This window comes from Zeus faber, assembly GCF_960531495.2.
Source record: "Zeus faber genome assembly, chromosome: 22".
Taxonomy (NCBI): domain Eukaryota; kingdom Metazoa; phylum Chordata; class Actinopteri; order Zeiformes; family Zeidae; genus Zeus; species Zeus faber.
Genome location: NC_137209.1, coordinates 14292221 through 14311684, shown reverse-complemented (window position 1 = coordinate 14311684; position 19464 = coordinate 14292221). Strand labels below are relative to the sequence as shown.

General features: G+C 46.0%; 2 protein-coding genes across 5 annotated transcripts in view; both read right to left on the bottom strand.

The window, feature by feature from the left end:
• Positions 1-1409: 1409 nt before the first annotated feature.
• Positions 1410-3188, bottom strand: ccl36.1 (chemokine (C-C motif) ligand 36, duplicate 1). Its single transcript, XM_080023230.1, has 3 exons — positions 3063-3188; positions 2829-2940; positions 1410-2728 (listed from the first exon to the last, which is right to left on the bottom strand). The coding sequence occupies exons 1-3, from the start codon at positions 3130-3132 to the stop codon at positions 2635-2637; spliced, it is 276 nt and encodes a 91-aa protein (XP_079879356.1). The 5' UTR covers positions 3133-3188; the 3' UTR covers positions 1410-2634.
• A 3126-nt stretch (positions 3189-6314) lies between these two features.
• Positions 6315-19464, bottom strand: part of tbc1d14 (TBC1 domain family, member 14) — a 38642-nt gene continuing 25492 nt past the window's right edge. For all 4 annotated transcript variants that reach the window (XM_080023430.1, XM_080023431.1, XM_080023432.1 and 1 more), the window contains 9 exons: positions 19153-19270; positions 16625-16731; positions 15398-15481; positions 15199-15287; positions 14073-14144; positions 10811-10939; positions 9583-9692; positions 8298-8556; positions 6315-7885 (listed from right to left, as the gene is read on the bottom strand). In XM_080023430.1, coding sequence (XP_079879556.1) covers positions 7829-7885; positions 8298-8556; positions 9583-9692; positions 10811-10939; positions 14073-14144; positions 15199-15287; positions 15398-15481; positions 16625-16731; positions 19153-19270 — 1025 coding nt within the window. In that variant the 3' untranslated portion in view covers positions 6315-7828. The remainder of the gene's footprint in view (positions 7886-8297; positions 8557-9582; positions 9693-10810; positions 10940-14072; positions 14145-15198; positions 15288-15397; positions 15482-16624; positions 16732-19152; positions 19271-19464) is intronic.

Here is a 19464-nt window from a genome sequence, read left to right as displayed (position 1 = left end):
ACAAAACTTTTGCAAGGCAGTTTTTGTTTGTTCAGGTTTTTTTTTATTTTTTTATTTGTTTGAAGCAATTGCACTTACAGCCCATAGTTCAGCATTACACTTTCCTTCATTATATGTGACAATAACTATAACTACACTTGTGCTGGTATGCCCAGACTCAAATGGCCCTTCGAGAATTGATACAAGTGTATTATTTGGTTATTTGGTGACAGGTTGATGTTGGAACCTGCGAGGCATTTCTGCCTGTCGCACCTCCACTGGGCACCATCCAGGATGTGAACCACTGATGTGTCGCCCCTTTTAAATCACCAGAACATCTCAGGATGGTGGGGCAGTGGTCAGGGACGTCTCCCTGCCGCTCTCTGCAGCTGGATTTAGATAATCGGGTGGTGCCACTATGTGGCTTCTCGGTTCCCCCAGCTCTTGTCCCTTCTTCGCAGGCAGAGCCAAAAACAGCACATAGAAAACATATACCATATACCATAGTGCAGTAAGCGGCAAGTGAAGTCAGCTCTTGAAGTTGGTGTGTTGGAAGCAGGAAAAATGGGCAAGCGTAAGAATCTCAGCCACTTTGATAAGGACCATATTGTGATGGCTGGATGACTGGGTCAGAGCATCTCCACAGGACACCTTCAGAAGGTCACAGCTGTTTCAGCGGCACAAGGGGGAGCTACACAATATTAGGCAGGTGGTTTTAATGTTGTGGCTGATCGGGGTAATACCAATCATTTATCCTGTGCATAGAATCACACTTTGTATATTATGTATATTGTATTTATTATTCTGTATATATCTTATTTAATCTATTTTTTTTCACACCCAGACGTTAATCTTTTTTTCATGCTAATTGTCTCGTCGGAAAGCAACAACCCCTCGCCGTGACAAATTCCTTGTACATGAAAATGCACTTGGCGGAATAAATGGATTTTGATTCTTTTTCCGGTCGAGGGCATTACTGTCCACGATTTGGCACGATTTTGCAAGAAATGTGTTTTTGTTCTTTTCTTCTCAGTCGGATCACATCCAAAGGCAGAGATCAATGCCCTCCTCCCGGCTTGATAGGCACGGACTGATTAGACCGGAAATGAGTGTTTAAGAACAGCAGTAAAGCAATTTATCTTTGCATTTCCAGGAGCTCGCCTCTGTTGCAATTAAGCGTGTGTGTCGGAATATCACCCTTTGGGGGGAATATCGATAACAACTTAAGTGCATGCAGACTCATCTCGACATTCAAGCAATGTGCCTTTTACCTGTTACTTACCTGTCCATTTGAGGATATGAAGACAATGCCATCTATGACCGGTAGAGGGCGGCCTCGACAAAATAAACCACGGGGAGACAGGGAAACGGCGGCTTCAATTTATTGGACGTTTCTACCATTAATAATCGATTCAAGACTTATTGGGTCAAGCATTTTCATTAAAACCCGCACATCAGTTGGGTGTTTTATTCCGCATTCCATAATATCTCGAGCAGCTGATCTACATTCGGTAAATATCGGCGAATTCCCAAAATTCCACGAAAGAGCTCACAACATACAGACTCCCCCCCTGACTTTCAGAGAGAGGTTTTATGTGAAAATGTAATATATGGAGGGATATTCGGGAGGAAATGTGACCTCCAGAGCACAAAGGTGTCCTTTTAGTTCCCCCCCTTTTTTTTTTAAATTATTATTATTATTATTATTATTATTATTATTCTACTGTTTCAATGTATGTGGCTCACTGAGGGGGGGGGGGGTGCGTCCGCTTCACTGACCTTTTGAAACTCAATTCGCTGTGGGAACACGGACCTCCTCCCGCCTTTAACGTTCGCATTCCATGCCTGACAGCGGTCACACGAGTTGTCGCCCGACTGCTCCTCCGCCGTTAACGTATTTTCGGAAGACGGGACTAAATCACCGGGGGTTGTGGGGGGGGGTTGTGGGGGGGGGAGCGCCCCGCGGCGACCGCTCCCAGGCCGGGCCCTGCACTCAACGCTGCGTTCGCGGAAACTCGGGAATCCCACACGTCACGCTGCGTTCGAGGCGACAAAAGGTTGACGCCTGACGCGAATCTTATGAGCGACGAAAATGTTAACGCCACAAAAAAAAAAAAAAACCAAAAGCAATAGTGAAGATGGACAGTACACGAATCAACACACGTGACACCGGACGAGTTTGCTTGGAAATGGCATTTAGACGTTTTAGCAATTGACAAAGAAACAGCCCGTGACAATGACATCAAACGCATATGCAGGGAAAATCTACAGGAAAAAAATAAAGATGAAAAAAAAATTCCCCAGCCACTAACAATCAATCTAAAACACTGCCACAGTATTCTGCGCTCGGACTATAATCTAGACGCCCGTCGCAGTTTGGATTTGGCGAGCGGCCGACTCACTCGCTCCGCCGCAGTGACTCCCAACTCCCGAGTCATCCAGAAGATTCTGTTCGCCCGGAGCGAGTCTCGCATTAAGCACTAGCGCAGTCGCAGTTGCGTGGGCGTTTTGATGTCACAGCGGGGCCCAGCGTCGTTGCATGAGCAGTTTAAAACGAACGAGCGCTTACAGTAAGAATGTTTTTTTTTTTGTTTTTTTTTAATGTTGATTCTTAAAAGTCGTAGACCGGTTCCGGACGCAGGCCGGGGGCTGCTCCTAGAAGTCCCTCTCGTCCAGGTTCCTCATGGTGCGTTGCACCCAGGTCTGGTTGGGGCTCACGCAGACCCTGACCTCCTTCGTCGTCACCAAACTGGACCCGACAGCGACAAGACGAGCATTAGCCGGGGTGATGACGAAAACCTGCGACTCTCAGACTTTTATTTATTTTTAAACATGTCAATGATACTCACATGACTCCCGCGTTGGGGCAACGGTTGTCGGTCATGAAATACGTGCGGAGGAATTTCATATTCACTTTCCTCGGGTAGAACTTGAAACAGCAGTTATCGGGGCCGGCGCCGCCTGCGGCGCAGTGCGACATATTTTTATTCAGAGTGTAAAATTTAAAAAAAAAATGGACAAGAGAATAAAAACACAAAAACAACAACAACAAACACAAAAAAAACCAAAACGCGTTCATTTACCGTCGGCCACGGCAAAGTAGATGAGCGCGCCCCCCAGGAGGGACAGCAAGAGGAGGTGAGTGGCCCGCATGGCTGAGCGACGAGGGGGAGGCGAAGACCGAGGCCGGGTTGGAGTTCAGATGGCTTCCCAGGGACGTGGGGCTTTATAGAGAGTGAGAGGTGAAAGACGCGTGGGCGTGATGCGTGGTGATGGGGGGGACCAAGAGACCAATTATCTGAGAGAGGAAACGCCGCTGTCATGGTGAAGCCAGCGGTGCTGCGAGCTCGCCGCGCGGGTCGCGGCGGTGGAAAGCAACAAGGTACCGCGTATCTATTTCTAGAAGTATATTAATAGACCATCTACGCCATGTACTTTGTAGGTTGAAATCAGGATATTCACAAGCACTCATCTGCAGACTAAATATATATATCTATACAGGAGGCACAATACATCAGGACATTGGATATGACAAGGACTTTCACTACTTTTATTACCTTTGAGAGCAAGTACGTGAAGGTCACCAATTATGAAAAAACTCACTTTTAAAGTGCTTGTGCGCGTACATTTGGGGGTCTCTCTGATGAACACACAAACTGTGAAATAACGCAACCCAGTCAGTTTGTTGTGAGCTGCGTATTTCAGAAAAACACGTGATCTAACAAGCCGTTCCGATTTGCCTCCCTCTATGACATCATGTGGGGACTCATTACAATGACGCCGCCCCTGTCTGAGGATCTCCACCCGCGGCTTGACAACTAACTTTGCGAAGGTGCGCCGTTTATTTGTTGTTGTTTTTCCCCTCGCGAAGCGCCGGACCCGCTCGCATTATGTAGAAGCTTGGAGCTAAGCATTAGAAGTGCTCTGTTGTTGGCTGCACAGACCAGCACAAATCTTTTAAAAGAAAGAGGAATTAATACCAACTGTCCTGTCATTTGCATTTAAAGCTACAGACACAGAAACAGCCAGTTGAGAAAAGGATTGAAACATAGTGGTAACGAGGCATGCTACAGTGGCTAGAATGCATAATCTGAGTGGTGTTTTCAGGGAAAAAAATAAAATAAAAACTTGTTTGGGAACCATTTGAGTGAATATTAAATAAATTAATGTCTATGAAATAAATCCTGAAATAAATAAATGAGGCAATATACACTATTCACAAAAACTTAGGGATATTTGGCTTTCGGGTGAAATTTATGGAAAATGTAAAAAGTTCACGCTACAGTGATATTATATCATGAAAGTAGGGCATTTAAGTAGAAGCATGCAATGGTGATTTCCTCATCTCAAACAATGTATTGAAACAAAAGCCAACAACAGTGGTGGGTTTACCACAACAAAAAATGTCAGTGTCTCAATAACTTGTCATGTGCCCTTGAGCATCAATTACAGCTTGACAACAACGTCTCATGCTGCTCACAAGTCGACTTATTGTCTGCTGAGGCCTGGCCCCCCACTCTTCTTGAAGGGTGGTCCTCAGGTCATTGAGGTTCTGGGGTACAGAGTTAGGAGCCTCTACACGGCGACTCAGCTCAGAAAGTGCAGGCCACTCCATTTGAGGTGCCCCAGTCTCCAGCAGCCGTTCCCTAATGATGCCACCTCCATGAGCTTGGAGCATTGTCATCCATGAAGATGAAATGAGGCCTGTGTTGTTCATGCAGGGGCACAATGACTGGATTAATGATGTTATTCAGGTAGTATGGGCTTGTCACTGTACCATTCACAAAGTGTAGGGCAGTTCTGTATTGACTAGACACACCTGCCCACACTGTAACACCACCACCACCAAAGGCTCGTCTGGTGACAACAGTGGCTGATGCATAGTGCTCTCCTTGACGTCTCCAACATCGTTGGCGGCCATCATTTCTGCTCAACGTGAATCGACTTTCATCAGAGAACAGCACTGAGGCCACTGGTCCCTCGTCCAGCGTAAATGCTCCCTGGCCCCTGCAAGACGATGATGGCTGTGCCTGGTGGTGCAGGTCGTCTAGCACGCAGACCACGCTGATGTCAACGGTTTCGAATGGTCTGACGTGACACTTGGGTGCCTCTCACCTCCCTTAAATGTGTCGAGTTGAGTGGCATCATCATCCGGTTCCGTAGGGCACTGTTCACAATGAAGCGCTCATCAGTGTGGGATGTGGCCAAAGGACGTCCACTTCTATGCCTTTCTGTGACTCTTCCCTCTGAGAACATCAGAGGGAAGTGGACATGTGGAAGAACATTGAAGCCTCGCAAGGTGAGGTACTGTTGATCAATTGTAAGGTGTCGTCTTGGTCTCATGATGTCAAAATGTGAACAGCATGATGGAGAGGACTGTTTAAATACTAATTCTAATTGAACCAGGAAATGTATTGGTCCATTCATGGATCAAACACCTGTTGTGAATTTTCCGTTCAGCTCCTTGTTAGAGAACAGCAAGTTGTGCAAAAAGTACTGAAACATTGAACAGTTGGACATGTGCATTCAAAGGTTTAGAGAAGATCAAATTAAGTTCACCTGTAAAGGTTATAGTGCATTTTAGGTTCATCCTGAAATTTCACCTGAAAGCCCAATATCCCAAACTTTTTGTGAGTAGTACATGTAAATATAAATATATAAATCAGTAAATATAGTTGAATAAATACATTTATTTAAAAAAAAGGACGCCGGCTCTGAATCAGTGAGACAAGCACGCCCCATTCATTTGCATATTCATCTATTATATGCAAATGAATGCGGCACGGTTGACTGCGGCATTATGAAATTAAAGTGCCCCTTAAATAAACAAATGTGAATGATGAAATTAAAGTCCCCTGAATAAAAATAGTATTTTGAAAAACCTATTTATTTATTGAACTATATTTACTCATTTATAGCCTCATTTATTTCAGGATTTATTTAATAGACGTTTATTTCATAGGCATATTTATTTAATATTGACTCAAATGGCGTTCAATATCAGACCTTAACTTGTTCATAAGTTGTCTATGTGGTAGCTACTGGTAGCTACTTCAGCCTAGGACATATTGTGTGTAATCACCGGGTGCGTTGAATTGACATTTCACTGCATATATGTATGAAAGTATTTATATGTATGTGACGAATAAACCTCTTGACTCTTGAATCGTGTGGCCTTTAATGGTCAGTGGACTTCTTGCACAACTGGTTGAGCATCAAATATACTGTGTGTAAAAGAAGAGCGCTACAACTTTGCGTACAATCCCCGACGTCTGTTGTGCCGCTTACAATGACGACCCGCTGGGCTGCTTGCGCTCGTAGAATATGTACAGCTCTTTATTTAATAAAACAATCGTTTATGTACAATTCAAGTGAGACGTGGACCAACTTCAAAGCGTCCGGCCTCCCGGGCGGGGAGGTTTCCCGGGAGACTCGTCCGTTCACACCTTTCGCCGCGAGACGTCTTCCCACCCGCTACGCCGGGACGTCGCGGGTACACGACGACAGAACAGCCACGGAAGGTTGAGAACACACCGTCCACTACAACCGCCGTGACTTGGCGCCGCTCGCTCTCTCGCCCGCGCCAGTTACAGGACGGCGGGTCGGCGGAGCGCTCCGTCACGCGCCACGGCGGGAGAACTCCCAACTTAAACTACGCTCGTCGCTGGTGACGGTCTACCCCGGCAAACGGGAGGCGGACGCTAAAAGTGCCCCAAAAAAAAAAAAAAAAAAGCTTTATTGCAGTACGTTGAGGGGCAGTTTGAGGAACAAAATGACAAAAAAGTGATCAGAATCGAGGTAAGGCAAACACACACACACAGACAATTGGGCGAACAATGACAAGGACGATAATAACAATAATATTAATAATAATAATAACAATAAAAGGGTTTACAAAAGAACCTGAAATGGGATAAAAACCGTAACGATTGCACACATGAAGAGCAAACGAAAAATTTGGGGGGGGTAGGGGGGGTTCAAACCTTTCGTTTTATCAGCAGATTCGAGTGATCATTATACCGCGACGGATTCTTCGGCGGAACGATTCTAAGAGCAACGCTGGAAGGGTCTGGTTGGACGGCAGAATATCACCGACCAAGCCTGCTCCACGAGCCCCAAACTCCTCAACACGGGCGGCGTCACAGGACAAACCATTAAAATGACCTAATGGCGAATGGAGACACAAGCCTGGATCCCGAAAGCTCCGCTCATTTCCTCCACCTGACTTTGGTCGAGTTGCGTTTAAATAACAAAAAAAACAACAACAAAAAAAAAAAAAAAAAAAAACCACGACTCCCATTCTGGTTTGAAATAACTTCTATCGCCTGAGAATTGATGCAATTCACGCTCACACCCCCCGACGAGGGACGCTGCTTCGGGTTCAGTCGTTTTTTCGGACAGCAACAGTGAGCGCGCCGGACAGGCCGAAGGCTCGCGTCGATTCAGAGGGAAACCTCACAAAAAAAGGGGGTCTCGACGGAGAAGGACGAAGAAGAAAACAAAAACAACCACAGGAGGAGGGAGGGGATGGAGGGTGACCCCACCCCGCCGCCCCCAACAAAATTGAAAACCCAGGTTGAATCAGTGTTCCAGGGTGGGGGTGGAGGGCATCTTTGTCCCCGTACCCAGAGAGTGCACAGCCTCTGCCTGAATTGACTGGGTGGTGGTGGCGGAGGTCGGGGGGCTACATTCTTCAACGCCCGTGGGGGAGTGCGGGGGAGTCGACGGTGTCCTAAGGCCTCGTGTCCCTGGGCAGTCGCTGGTTTGGCGTGGCCCACCACTGTGCACACGCGCACGCACACGCACACGCACACACACACACACACACACACACACACACACACACCGTTCAGCGCTTCAGCACCGGGCTGCTGCGCTCCTGGTCCTTCTGCAAGGCCTGCAGCACCTGCGGAGACACCACAACAAGCGGCGCTGAGTGAACCGGACTGACCAAGGTTTTGGTTTTTTTTTTCTTTTGGACGTTTTGGTGATTTGGCCGCAGCGTTGCCTGTGCAGGTACTGTGTCTGAGAGCTACGTTCAGTAAAATTTGTCTTACCCACAAAGAAAAAAAAAAAAAAAAAAAAAAAAGAGGGGTGATTTAAGACCAACTTGTACGATGACCTCACAAAATAATGCTCAACCGCAGTAAGTACAAGGGTTTTCTAGGATTTCAGGTTGGGCGTCGGGTGCTTGGGGTTTATGAACATCAGAACGGCCGGACGCTGATGACGTCCCCCCCCCCCCCCGATCAGCAGATCGCATCGACAAACGGAAGAATGTGAAGTATATGAAAGTGTGCGAGCGCGGCCCCGCCCACCTGAGCCCACTTCCTGTTGCGGCTCGTCATGTGGACGGCGGCGATGTGCTGGAAGAGCTGCTCGGCGGGCACCAGGTCGGGCCGGCGCGTCAGGAACTGGGCCATGTGGATGAAGTCCATGCGCTCCAGCACCTCCTGGTACAGGCGCAGGAGGCCCAGCGCCGTGCGGAACAGGAACTCCTCGCCGTCCCGGCAGAAGACGTCCCACACGCGGCACGCCAGGTCCAGCGGCAGTGACTTGCTGTACAGGGTGAAGATCCTGAGTGGGGAGTGGGCGGGGGGGGGAGCCAAAATATACCGTTCAGTATAATAGTGTAATACATTTGAGTACAGTAAGACACAAAAAACCTTGGCTGCCTAAAGAGCAAAGACAGGCGTGGTCAGTGCCAGACAGGTGTGGTCAGTGCCAGACAGGTGTGGTCAGTGTGAGACAGAGAAGCACTTCCTACCGCACTGTCAACAATACAAACACATCACACAAAATTGTATTTATTCATTCATCTATTTAGAAATTCGACTCAATATTAGCGTCATTCACCGCACTGTCTGATGAGTAAAAGATGGCCGCGCTCCGCGGGGAGGGACACCGCCCCCCCCCCCCAGCTGGACGCTTCATCTTAAAATGTCATAAAAATAGCGGAGACCTGCCCTGTACATAGTGGTACTTTTTACTTTTATTATACTTATATTATTACTGTTGTTGTTGTTGTTGTTAAATGGAGGTTAAATGATGCTGACCGTCAATGTTATTACTGTTATTATTATGGGGTTAATCTGTTGTTATTGTATCTAATGTTGTTGTTCCTTGTTGTCCTAGCTTTGGCAATACTGTTGTAATAATAATGCATGTATTATATATATAAAGTATATATATTATAATAATATATATTACAATAATGTAATAATAATAATAACTGCCAACAAAGCTGAATTGAATTAAATTGTGATGTTTTTCCAGAGTCATGGTCTGTGGTTTTTACAGGGGGCTGATGTGCGTGGGGGGTATTCATACACAACTCTCATATTAAGAGCAGCTGTCATTTTGCAGTATTGATGCAGCCCCCTCCCTCCAACACAGACACATCCTGCTTTCTCAGAAACAAACATCACACACGAAACCACGCAACAAAAAGTCCAACGTGAGCAGAATGGGGTTTTGGGTTACCCCACAAGTTTTTTGTTTTTTTTTGTGGGGGGTGGGTGAAAGCACTTTGTACAGGTGTCCAAAAAACATTATTTTCAAGGTACAAAAAAATAAATGTATTTGGTGGGCGGCCGTACTCACCAGTCGATCAAATAAATATCGGGGGTCAGGTTGTTTGTCTTGAAATGTGCAAAGAGCTTTGGGAGGTTTTCTTCGAAGAACACTTCAAATGCCGCAAAGTAAGTCAACATCTGGGGAGAGAGAAGCCGCCCTGAGTGAACAAAGACAAGTAGCTGACCACAAGTGGTCGCTCAGGGTTACAAGCGCGGTCACTTCGCACACGCCAACGCCCGACACTGTCCAAAATATGTCACACTGGGCACGCTGCGATGACATGATTTCACAACAGCAAGCTCCATGGACATTGATCGGGATGAGAGGCAATATCAACTATTCTAGACCTGGAATCTATGCTATGTAGATACAGTGTTCCTTCTGGCAGTACAAAATGAAATGCAAGGACTTTCAAGTACTTTTTTTAGGCACTATCTTTTTATTGCCGGAAAGGCGAAACGAATATAATATATTTTCAATGTCATCTTAATTCATTAAAATAAAATCATATATCGTAGTATATCTATACACACAAGATATATACACAACAATCAGCCACAGCATTAAAACCACTGACAGGTGAAGTGTACAACATTACTCATCTCGTTACCATGGCACCTGTCAAGGGGTGGGATATATGAGGCAGCAAGTGAAGTTGATGTGTTTGGAAGCAGAAAAAATGGACAAGCGTAAGGATCTGAGTGACTTTGACAAGGACCAAATTGTAAAGGCTAGAGGACTGGATCAGAGTATCTCCAAAACGACAGGTCTTGTGGGGTGTTCCCGGTGTGCAGTGGTTAGTACCTACCAAAAGTGGTCCAAGGAAGGACAACCGGTGAACCGGCGACAGGGTCATGGATGCCGAGAGGCTCATTGATGCGCGTGGGGAGTGAAGTCCAGCCCGTCTGGTCTGATCCCACAGAAGAGCTACTGTAGCACTCATTGGTGACACAGTTTGCACTATCAGCACGGGGGCTATTTTCAGGGTATTCCAGTACTTGCGTTTCTGAGGACGAAATTCAAGCATCTCAAGGACCTGGTGAGAAGTCCAGATATATATTTCCACCCAAAATTAAACTGAGGAACTCGGGACTATTTAGACAAACTGAGAATGACATGAATAATATATAATATATACACATTTAAAATCTAAATAAATAAATAAAAGGGGGTACTAATGGTGTGCGATGCTTAAAGGTCGTGGGGACGGAGGTGAAAATCGCATCTAGAAACATGTGCGTGCGTGTGCACTGACAAGGCTGTGGTCGACCCTGAAGAACGCCATCTGACAGGGCTTGTTGAGCAGGTTGGCAAAAGCGATGAAGGCATCGGCCGTGTCCAAGTTGAGGATCAGCACCGCCGCGATGAAGGACATTCCCTGCACCTGGACAGACACACACACACACACACACACACACACACACACACACACACACACACACACACACACACACACACACACACACACACACACACACACACACACACACACACACACACACACACACACACACACAGTTGGTGGACTGCTCACAAATAACTATTGGGAGGAACCTCACGCAGGTTAAAGTCAAGTCATTTTTCAGAGCGCCGTGATCGTCCAAATCTTAATACGCTATTTATTTACAGCGTTGCAAACCTCTTGAAATTGTCGGGCCACTTCAAGAGGAAAGGTGGTACAGGAAACAAGCGCAAACACTTGCAAAAACCCATATGCACAAGGTGCTTGCTCGTGGAGAGTGCGGTGCACATGTGTGTGAGAGTTGGGGTCAGTACAGGAAGTCATTTCAACAGTCATTTCGGCATGAAGCCGGGGGCCGCAGGAAGGAGCACGAATGCAAAATTGTGGCAGAATAGGTCTGAGATAGAACGCTTCACCTCTGCTACCTGGATTCGAGCGCAGACATGCGTCGGGTGGTTGGTGGATACGATGGATAGTTTATACTGTGTAGTACACAATGTGGTGATGCTTCTCCGTAGGTACAGGTTAATGCCTCTGCGGAGCCCAAGGGGTTTAGAGGCAAGCGTGAGGTCTTAGAGGAGCCCATGTGCGCACACCTCCCAAATCTCAACAGCGTGCCGCGCGGCCCTGCACGCGTCAAGTCAGGCACTTCCTGGAGAGAGTACGCTGGCTACGAGTTGGCTCCCGCTTCTCTCCGGGGAAAATTGTTTGTCGCGCGATTTTTATCTTTTTATCTACCCCGATTCATAGGACATGTTACAGAGGTCCTTCATTTATTTATTGTTTTTCTTTTTTTTGTACTTTTATTGCAATGGATTACCCTGATTTTATTGCCAAACTTGCCGTGGATGGCTACTGGCGTTCACCCGGATCCGCTCCCTACCCGCTCCCCTGCCTGATTGAGCGCCACACAATCTCTCCCGTGGCCCCCAGTTACCATCCTAGCGGACCCTGATAGAAATAGACCCGTCGTAAACCAGTGAGACTCCTTCAACCACGGCCGATCTGCTTCTTTTAATTACGGTGACCTTCTCGAAGCCAGCACCTAAATCGCTACATAGAAGGAAACCGATGATTCAATAATCGGTTTCCTCTTCCGAAAAAAAAAATTAAGAAAAGTATATGCACAGGGACGCTGGCCATGGTTACAACTTTAACCCAAGTTGCAATAATAACAACATCAGCCCTGTAACGTCACACAGACGCGCGCATCATTCGCCTCGGGCTGCAGACTGCAGTCTGCCGCAGCCTTTGCCAAAATATGTGGCTGCCTCCGCCCCCACAAACCCTGTTTGCATTGCACTTTTTAACACCCAGTCTCTGACCAATAATTCCGCTCTGATACATCGTTTAATTGCCTGACGTGATATTTTTAACCCAGGCCTGCCATAAAGAGGGCGATATCTTCCACCTAAATGTGTTCAATGGCCACAAGCCTGGGCTTGTGGCCATGGTGGCAGCAGTGCTAGCCTGTACAAGGGCTGTACTATATTCCTTCAACAACTGACTGTTTCTGAAACCCAGTCCTTCTAGTGCCTTGCTTTTTTAATGTTATGCACCAAAATCCCTCACGGTTATATTTGTTTCCCGCCCTCTAAAATCCAACTCCTCCAATAGTGTGGAAAAGGAGTATTGGAAGGTTTTAAATATTCAGAATCGATATGTATAGAAAAAAAAAATATTTTTTTTTTTACTACGCTAGTCTGCAGACGTTTGTTTATCGGTTTCGTGAGCGCAGGCCGACGGCCGACGCCGATTATCTCAAAATGCGCAAATATCGGTCCAATTAATCAGCCGACCGATCTATCAGTCGACCACTACTCTTCCAAAGTTCGACAATGGCAAAGGCAATCCCAGAACCCTATTCTCGACCGCCGACCGCCTTCTTAACGCCACCAACTCAGGCCCACCAGCTGCCTTTCCAGAGCTGTGAAACCGTTCCTCTCGTTTTCTTTAAGACCGAGGTCGTAGATATCGGAGCCAACATTGTAGCCTACACAGCAGCTGCGGCCCTGCCCGGTTGCAGCTTTAAAGAGGTTACACCATCTGCACTTATATGCGGCTGTCACCCCACTCTTAAAAAAAGGGTTAAAAATAATAATCTGGACCCACCTGTCCAACAACAGACCAATTTCCAACCTCCCACCAACTATCCCCTTTGTTTATCTTCATCATTTTTGATATATTTTCTTTCACCATCGTCTTTTACCCGCGAAGCGCTTTAAGATTTGTCTCCACAGATGAGGAGTCCTATACAAACTCAATTTATTATTAGTATTATTATTGGGTTCCAAAGTTTTCAAATAAAGTTTGGAAAAAAAACCAAAACGGATTTCTTCAATATTTTCTGTGAATTGTGGACACGTAACATTATACAGGTTGTCCTCACTGAACCACCTACCTGTTTAAGCACCATTCAGACTTACCGGCAGCTCTCTGACCAGTCTATTGTACACTGTGTAAAATACCACGGTGTCTCAGCGTCAAGCACCTCATCGAGCATCACCCTTTATGTACTATATACACTATACTATACACTACATTCACTATATGTACTATATACACTTTATGTACTATATACACTATATACATACACACTATATACACTACCTATACTATTTACACTGTATACACTATATACACAGTATATAAACTATAAACACTGCCTATACTATTTATACTATTTACACTGTATACATCTCATCTCATCCTCAGTCTTCGTCTCGTTCCCTCAGTCTGTCAGTATTCACTACACTAGTATTCGTAACGGCCACGCCCCCTTACCGTGAAATAACACGGCTCCTCGCTTATCGACCAATTCACTTTACGACCTGGTCCTAGGAACGGAGCTCGGTCGTTAAGTGAGGAGTACGAAAAAATCCGAACGAGTATAAAAGCAAACGGCCACGCAAACGTCTCGAAACAACAACATTCACTAGCGTGCAGACGGAGAAGCATGATCCAGCCCTTAAGAGTGTGTGTGTGTGTGTGTGTGTGTGTGTGTGTGTGTGTGTGTGTGTGTGTGTGTGTGCGCGTGCGTGCGCACAAAACTTACGTAGCCAACGTCTGGCCGGTAACAGGTGTATGCCCCCAGGATGCTGTGCAGCACATCGTAGTAAGGCCCGCCCTAAAATTAAACTTAGATGTGACAACGGAACATTCTGGGTAACCAACATTCCCCCGTGCCAGGGCCGCTATCACTTCCACTCCCACGGCCGGCCGGCCACCCACCCACCCACCCACCCATCCCCATAGACCCACGGCCAGAAATGACAGCCTCCTGCCTGCGTGGAAAGCACACCCACTCACGTAACTTAAAGAGGGCCTTTCCCCAATAAATCTTATTTAGTTTACAATTCACAAGTTGTTCATTATTAACAGCGTCAAACAAGGCTACAAAAAAAACATGTGAAATCTAACACCTGAACTGTCAGAGGTCATGGGGTGCCAAAATTCGGACCCAGGAAACCGCATCGGAACAGACCATTTGAAAAAAATAAAAATGTATTCTTGAGATATTACAGAAGCGACAAGTTTTTATTTGATTTACAATGTTTTCTGAATCTGACAGTTTTTATTTTATTTACAATATTTTCTGAATCTGACAATTTTTATTTGATTTACAATATTTTCTGGATCTGGCAGTTTTTATTTTATTTTATATTATATATAATATTTTCTGGATCTGGCAGTTTTTATTTTATTTTATATTATATATTATATTTTCTGGATCTGACAGTTTTTATTTTATTGACAATATATTCTGGATCTGACTTTTTTTTAAATTTCATATTATATATAATATTTTCTGGATCTGACAGTTTTTATGTTATTCACAATATTGTCTGGATTGACGGTTTTTATTTTATTGACAATATTTTCTGGATCTGACAGTTTTTATTTTAATTACAATATTTTCTTGATCTGAAGAGATCCAGATAATTAAAATTGCTCCTAAAACTCAAGCCTCTCAACGTAGGACGAAGGTTTATAGTAGGCGCTTCCACGGTCTCAGTGAATATCACCAACAACGGGAAGTGGTCTGAGACGTCTCGCCTGACGGCAGAGACCGAACAGCGGAGGCCAGCCCACTTTCTGCAGCGTTTTCCAAAATAAAAAGGTGACGCACGCAAAAAAGGAGAATAAAGGGCTCCTTTCAGGCTCCTCCCCCTCCCACTGACCTGCTGGAAGATGCAGAGCTGAGGGAAAGTCCTGGAGATGTCCAGCTTGATCAGCTCCAGGCTGGACTCCCTGTCTGAGGAGCGGGCGTCTGAGGGAGTCGTGGCAAGCGTTACCCAAGGGGGGAAACTAAACAGTGGCTTTTTTTTATTTTTATTTTATTTTTTTACGTACAGACGTCATCGAGACGCCTCTTTCTACCTTGGGCGTCTGCGGCGTCTGAGGCGGGTGTCGGCAAGGCCTTCCATTTCTCCTTGGCCCTGGCCAGGCAGATGTTGTACAGCTCTGTAGGAAGGGCGCCGCACAGAAAAGAAGAACATTAAAACAAATCTGGCGCCCCCTTGTGACAGGACGCCAGACTCGCAGGATGAGGGCGCGACTCAGAGCGCCAGAGATTCATGTTCCGAGCAGAGGGGGGCTCGTCACAGAGGCTGTAGAACCTTGACTGTGAGGCTGGTCCACGTGCAGCAATTTTCACAAAAATCGACGGTGGAAAACCACTGAGGCGGTTGGGTGGCAAATGCACTCCTTTTTATTCAAGCTCACCCAGGGGGAAAAAGTATGGAAAAAACACATTTCATGTTGATGAGTTTGCTTGCTCAAGAAGATGTACTAGCACGTGGGTTCATATCTGGATATCTTCAATTTGAAGACATAAAACATAATACATATAATGTAATAACAATCCACTTTGGCAAGCCAGGGAAAAGTAATCTTGTTTAGTGGGCATTCCAAAGCACATTAAAGGATAGGCTGGCTATTCTTTTTTTTTTTAATCCCAGGCCTTATTAAAATGTTGTTTCCCCTCATTTATGACTGTTCATCGTGACAACCTCATGGAACGCTTTACTTTTGTGAAACTTACCACTCTGCCGCAGCTTCTCACTCTCTGAAAACGCAGTCGAGTGGGGAAAAGGTTTCGAGTCTTACAAAAAAAATCCCAAATAATTGAATAAAAAAAACAGCAACTAAAATCTCCTTTTCGATAACGGGGAAATGCACATCGTAGTCAAACTTGTCCGAGTGTATTTTTTCTTTGACCTGCATTAACGACAGTAACATTTGATTTAAATCTGCGTTCTGTTAGTTCTGATGAGTGCAAAACAGCAGATAAACCTTCTGCATGGTTCGCGGCCATGTTGCTTTCCCGGTACAAGGTATAAAAGACAGACACTTGTGCGAGTTTCCCGGTGCCTCTTAATAGACACACCTGGCCTTCCTTACGGTCTCACCGAGGTTACATAACAAGCGTGGGGTCAGATGGGGTACAGCTAGGCAGGCGTTTATGTTTGCGTACTTTCCCAGCGCACACATGCCCTGACGCCTGAAGAAAAAAAAGAAAAAGGCTGCAATACCATCAATAACGAGTATATTGTAAGCAACGTGGAGGACACACACACACACACACACAGACACACACAGCTGTACCGTGGGTCATGTTGAGCTCGTTGCCCACAGCCAGGCTCCAGACCTTGCCCCTGACACTGGGGGGGACGCCCTGCCACCACAGCTCTCTCACTCGCCGGGATGTACACCTGTAGGGGAGCAGTGTGGAATTACAGCCTTTACCTAAGGGACCCTACCCCAGCGGTAAGAAAGAAAGAAAAAAAAAAAAAAAAAAAAGCTCCATCGAATGATTCCAGAATGACTTAACGCCTAAAGTCCACTTCACGCTACAATTTGGCCAGGTTTGAGGGAGGTGACGGGAGAACGGGGGGGGGGGGGGGGGGGGGGGGGAGTACAGCTGTGACGGGTGGAGATTGTGACCAAAATCGAAATCCAAAGATGGTGGATCGTTTCATTGGGTCATTCTCAGGGTTACGTTTTTTTTTTTACTTTTAACGAATATGCCACTAAGAAAGGATAGGCAGCCCATCACCATCTACTGTATGCAACACCACTGTTGTTTCATACCAGATTTACAATGGAGTATTATTATATAATATTACGATGCAACTCAAAACAATTTGACTGCGACCTTTTACTAAGGAGAAACAGAAATGCAGTGGTGTAAAGAAAAAAAGGAAAACATACTTTCTTACTGTACTTGAGTATTTTTTGGCAGTATCTGTACTTTACTTGAGTTATTATATTTCTGTCGACTTTTACACAGTTACATATAGCCCCAAAAAAGTATACTTTACTCCGATACATTTCCCCTGAACGCCTTTGTTACTTGCCATAAAACTGAACTGAGGGAAAACTGGTAATTGATGTTAGTCAAAGCCAATTATCACGAGGTTGACGTTCATCTTATGCCGAGTTCAGATGTGATTCTGGCCTGATTTTCCACTCGCCGACAGGTTTTTGGAGATTGCCGAGCAAAGTAGTAGCAGATGATTCGGACCAAAAAGACGCCTTCAGAACAAGATAAGAACAAATTGAGGCGGTGATCCGGGTTCTCGCGGCGTTCTCGGCGTGAGCCCCCGAGGCAAGCTTTGCCTTTCGTCTCTCCCTCGCTCTGAGAGCTCCCCTTGTCGCCGTTGGTCCAAATGCCTCCGCCCTTTCCCGGTTCAACAAGCTGTTTTTCCGGAGCCACAGCATTATTATTATATACCGTATTTCCGCAAATATAAACCGTCAAAAAGGCTGAATCTGAGTCAGTCTGTTTTGTTTGTTTTTTTTTCCCCTCCTCCAGTGCCGCGCTGCGCGTCACGCCTCCCGTGGCGGTGCCGTGTCTGTTTTCCTGTGTTTTTATTTGAGATCCATTTGTTTTCGTTAGTTTCTACTCTTACGATGAGGACATTTTAAACCCAACCAAGGGACGTTCCGCCTTGGATCAGGACAGTGGATCGCGTAATGGAGCGAGAGCGATCTCTGGTCCACTGTGCGTCCCGTGTCTCCGAAACCAAAAAGGATGCATTTATTTTGAGGAGCGCGCCACCCACACGGCAGTTGAGGTAAACAAAAGCCCCTGTCCCTATTTAATGAAATACAGTACTGTCAATAAATGACATTGTGTGACGCATTGTTAGAGTTTGATTTCACTATTTTTATATATATTTTTTTCCCATCTTGCAAAGCCGACCCCGACCCATCCCGCTGCCGAGTTTGTCCTTTTTTCACCGCCGAGTTCTTACTGAGTATTCTGCCGACGGTGTTCTCCAGTGGTTCTTACGTCTTTTGTTCTCACGTCATTTTAAGCGTGCCCGCTGCTTGATCAAGAATCGAAATTAAAAAAAAAAAATAATGATCCTCATCCCGCGTACGGTATCGCCTCATTTCCGGCGTCGCTTCTCGCGCCTGTTTTTTGCGACAAAACGTAGTTTGGAGACCCGACAACCCTGCCCGTGATAAGTCGCATTTTTGCGGCATTGCCACTGAACAAGCGCAGGCATACATTTGGGTCGCTGATGGGTCTAAGAAGACAACGCGGTCAGGTTTTTTTTTTGGCGGTACAGGAAAAATGTCCCGAAACAACCCGTTCACAATCGCAGCCCAACCCCACGTCATTGTTGGGCTTCGGTCGAATTAGAACCGCCCCCGTCTAAGGAGCTAAACAAACAAACCTTTAAAAGGAGGATTTGATAACAACTGTTGCTGCTCCGCCCGCAAAAAAAACAGCCCATTTTGGAACAGGATGTATAGAGGCGCGTTAGAAAGGCTAGAATGCAGAATATGAACGCTATTTTCAACAAAAACACTTAAAAAATGTTTTTTTTTGGGGGGACCTCAGCAACTATTAACCCGTTGAAAAGATAATAGGTCCCCTTTAAGTATAATGAATGTTAATACTTTTGATACTTAAGCACCTTTAATATCAGCTACTTCAAGACTTTTACTCAAGTAGTATTCTAACGAGTGACTTTTACCAGAGTAGTTTTTTCTCAACTTTTACTCAAGCGTGGCTTTCCAGTACTCCCGATGCACAAATGCCCCACCGTCTCTCATGTCCATATTTTCATATTTATGCTGTGTGCGCCGATAAAGGCTCCCGTCACTCTGCCGTCACCCACATGGCGCTCCAGTTGGGCAGGATCTCCTGGTTCCAGGTCTGCGCCGCCGTGCCGATGCTCTCCTCCAGCTTGCAGCGCTCCTCCAGCTGCTTCTTCCGCTTCTGGGCCTCCTTCAGCTCTGACGCGGGCGGAGGGCGGAGTCGACGAGCGGTGGGGAAAGGAAGGAGGAGAGACGGGACAGGATTGAGGGCCGGCGCAGGCAGAGCGGAGGAAACGGGCACAGGAAACGGGCACAGAGAGACAGCGAGACAGACTGGTGACCCTTTAACCCAGGCCTTATTGGCACAACCACTGTTTTAACATCACAGTGTG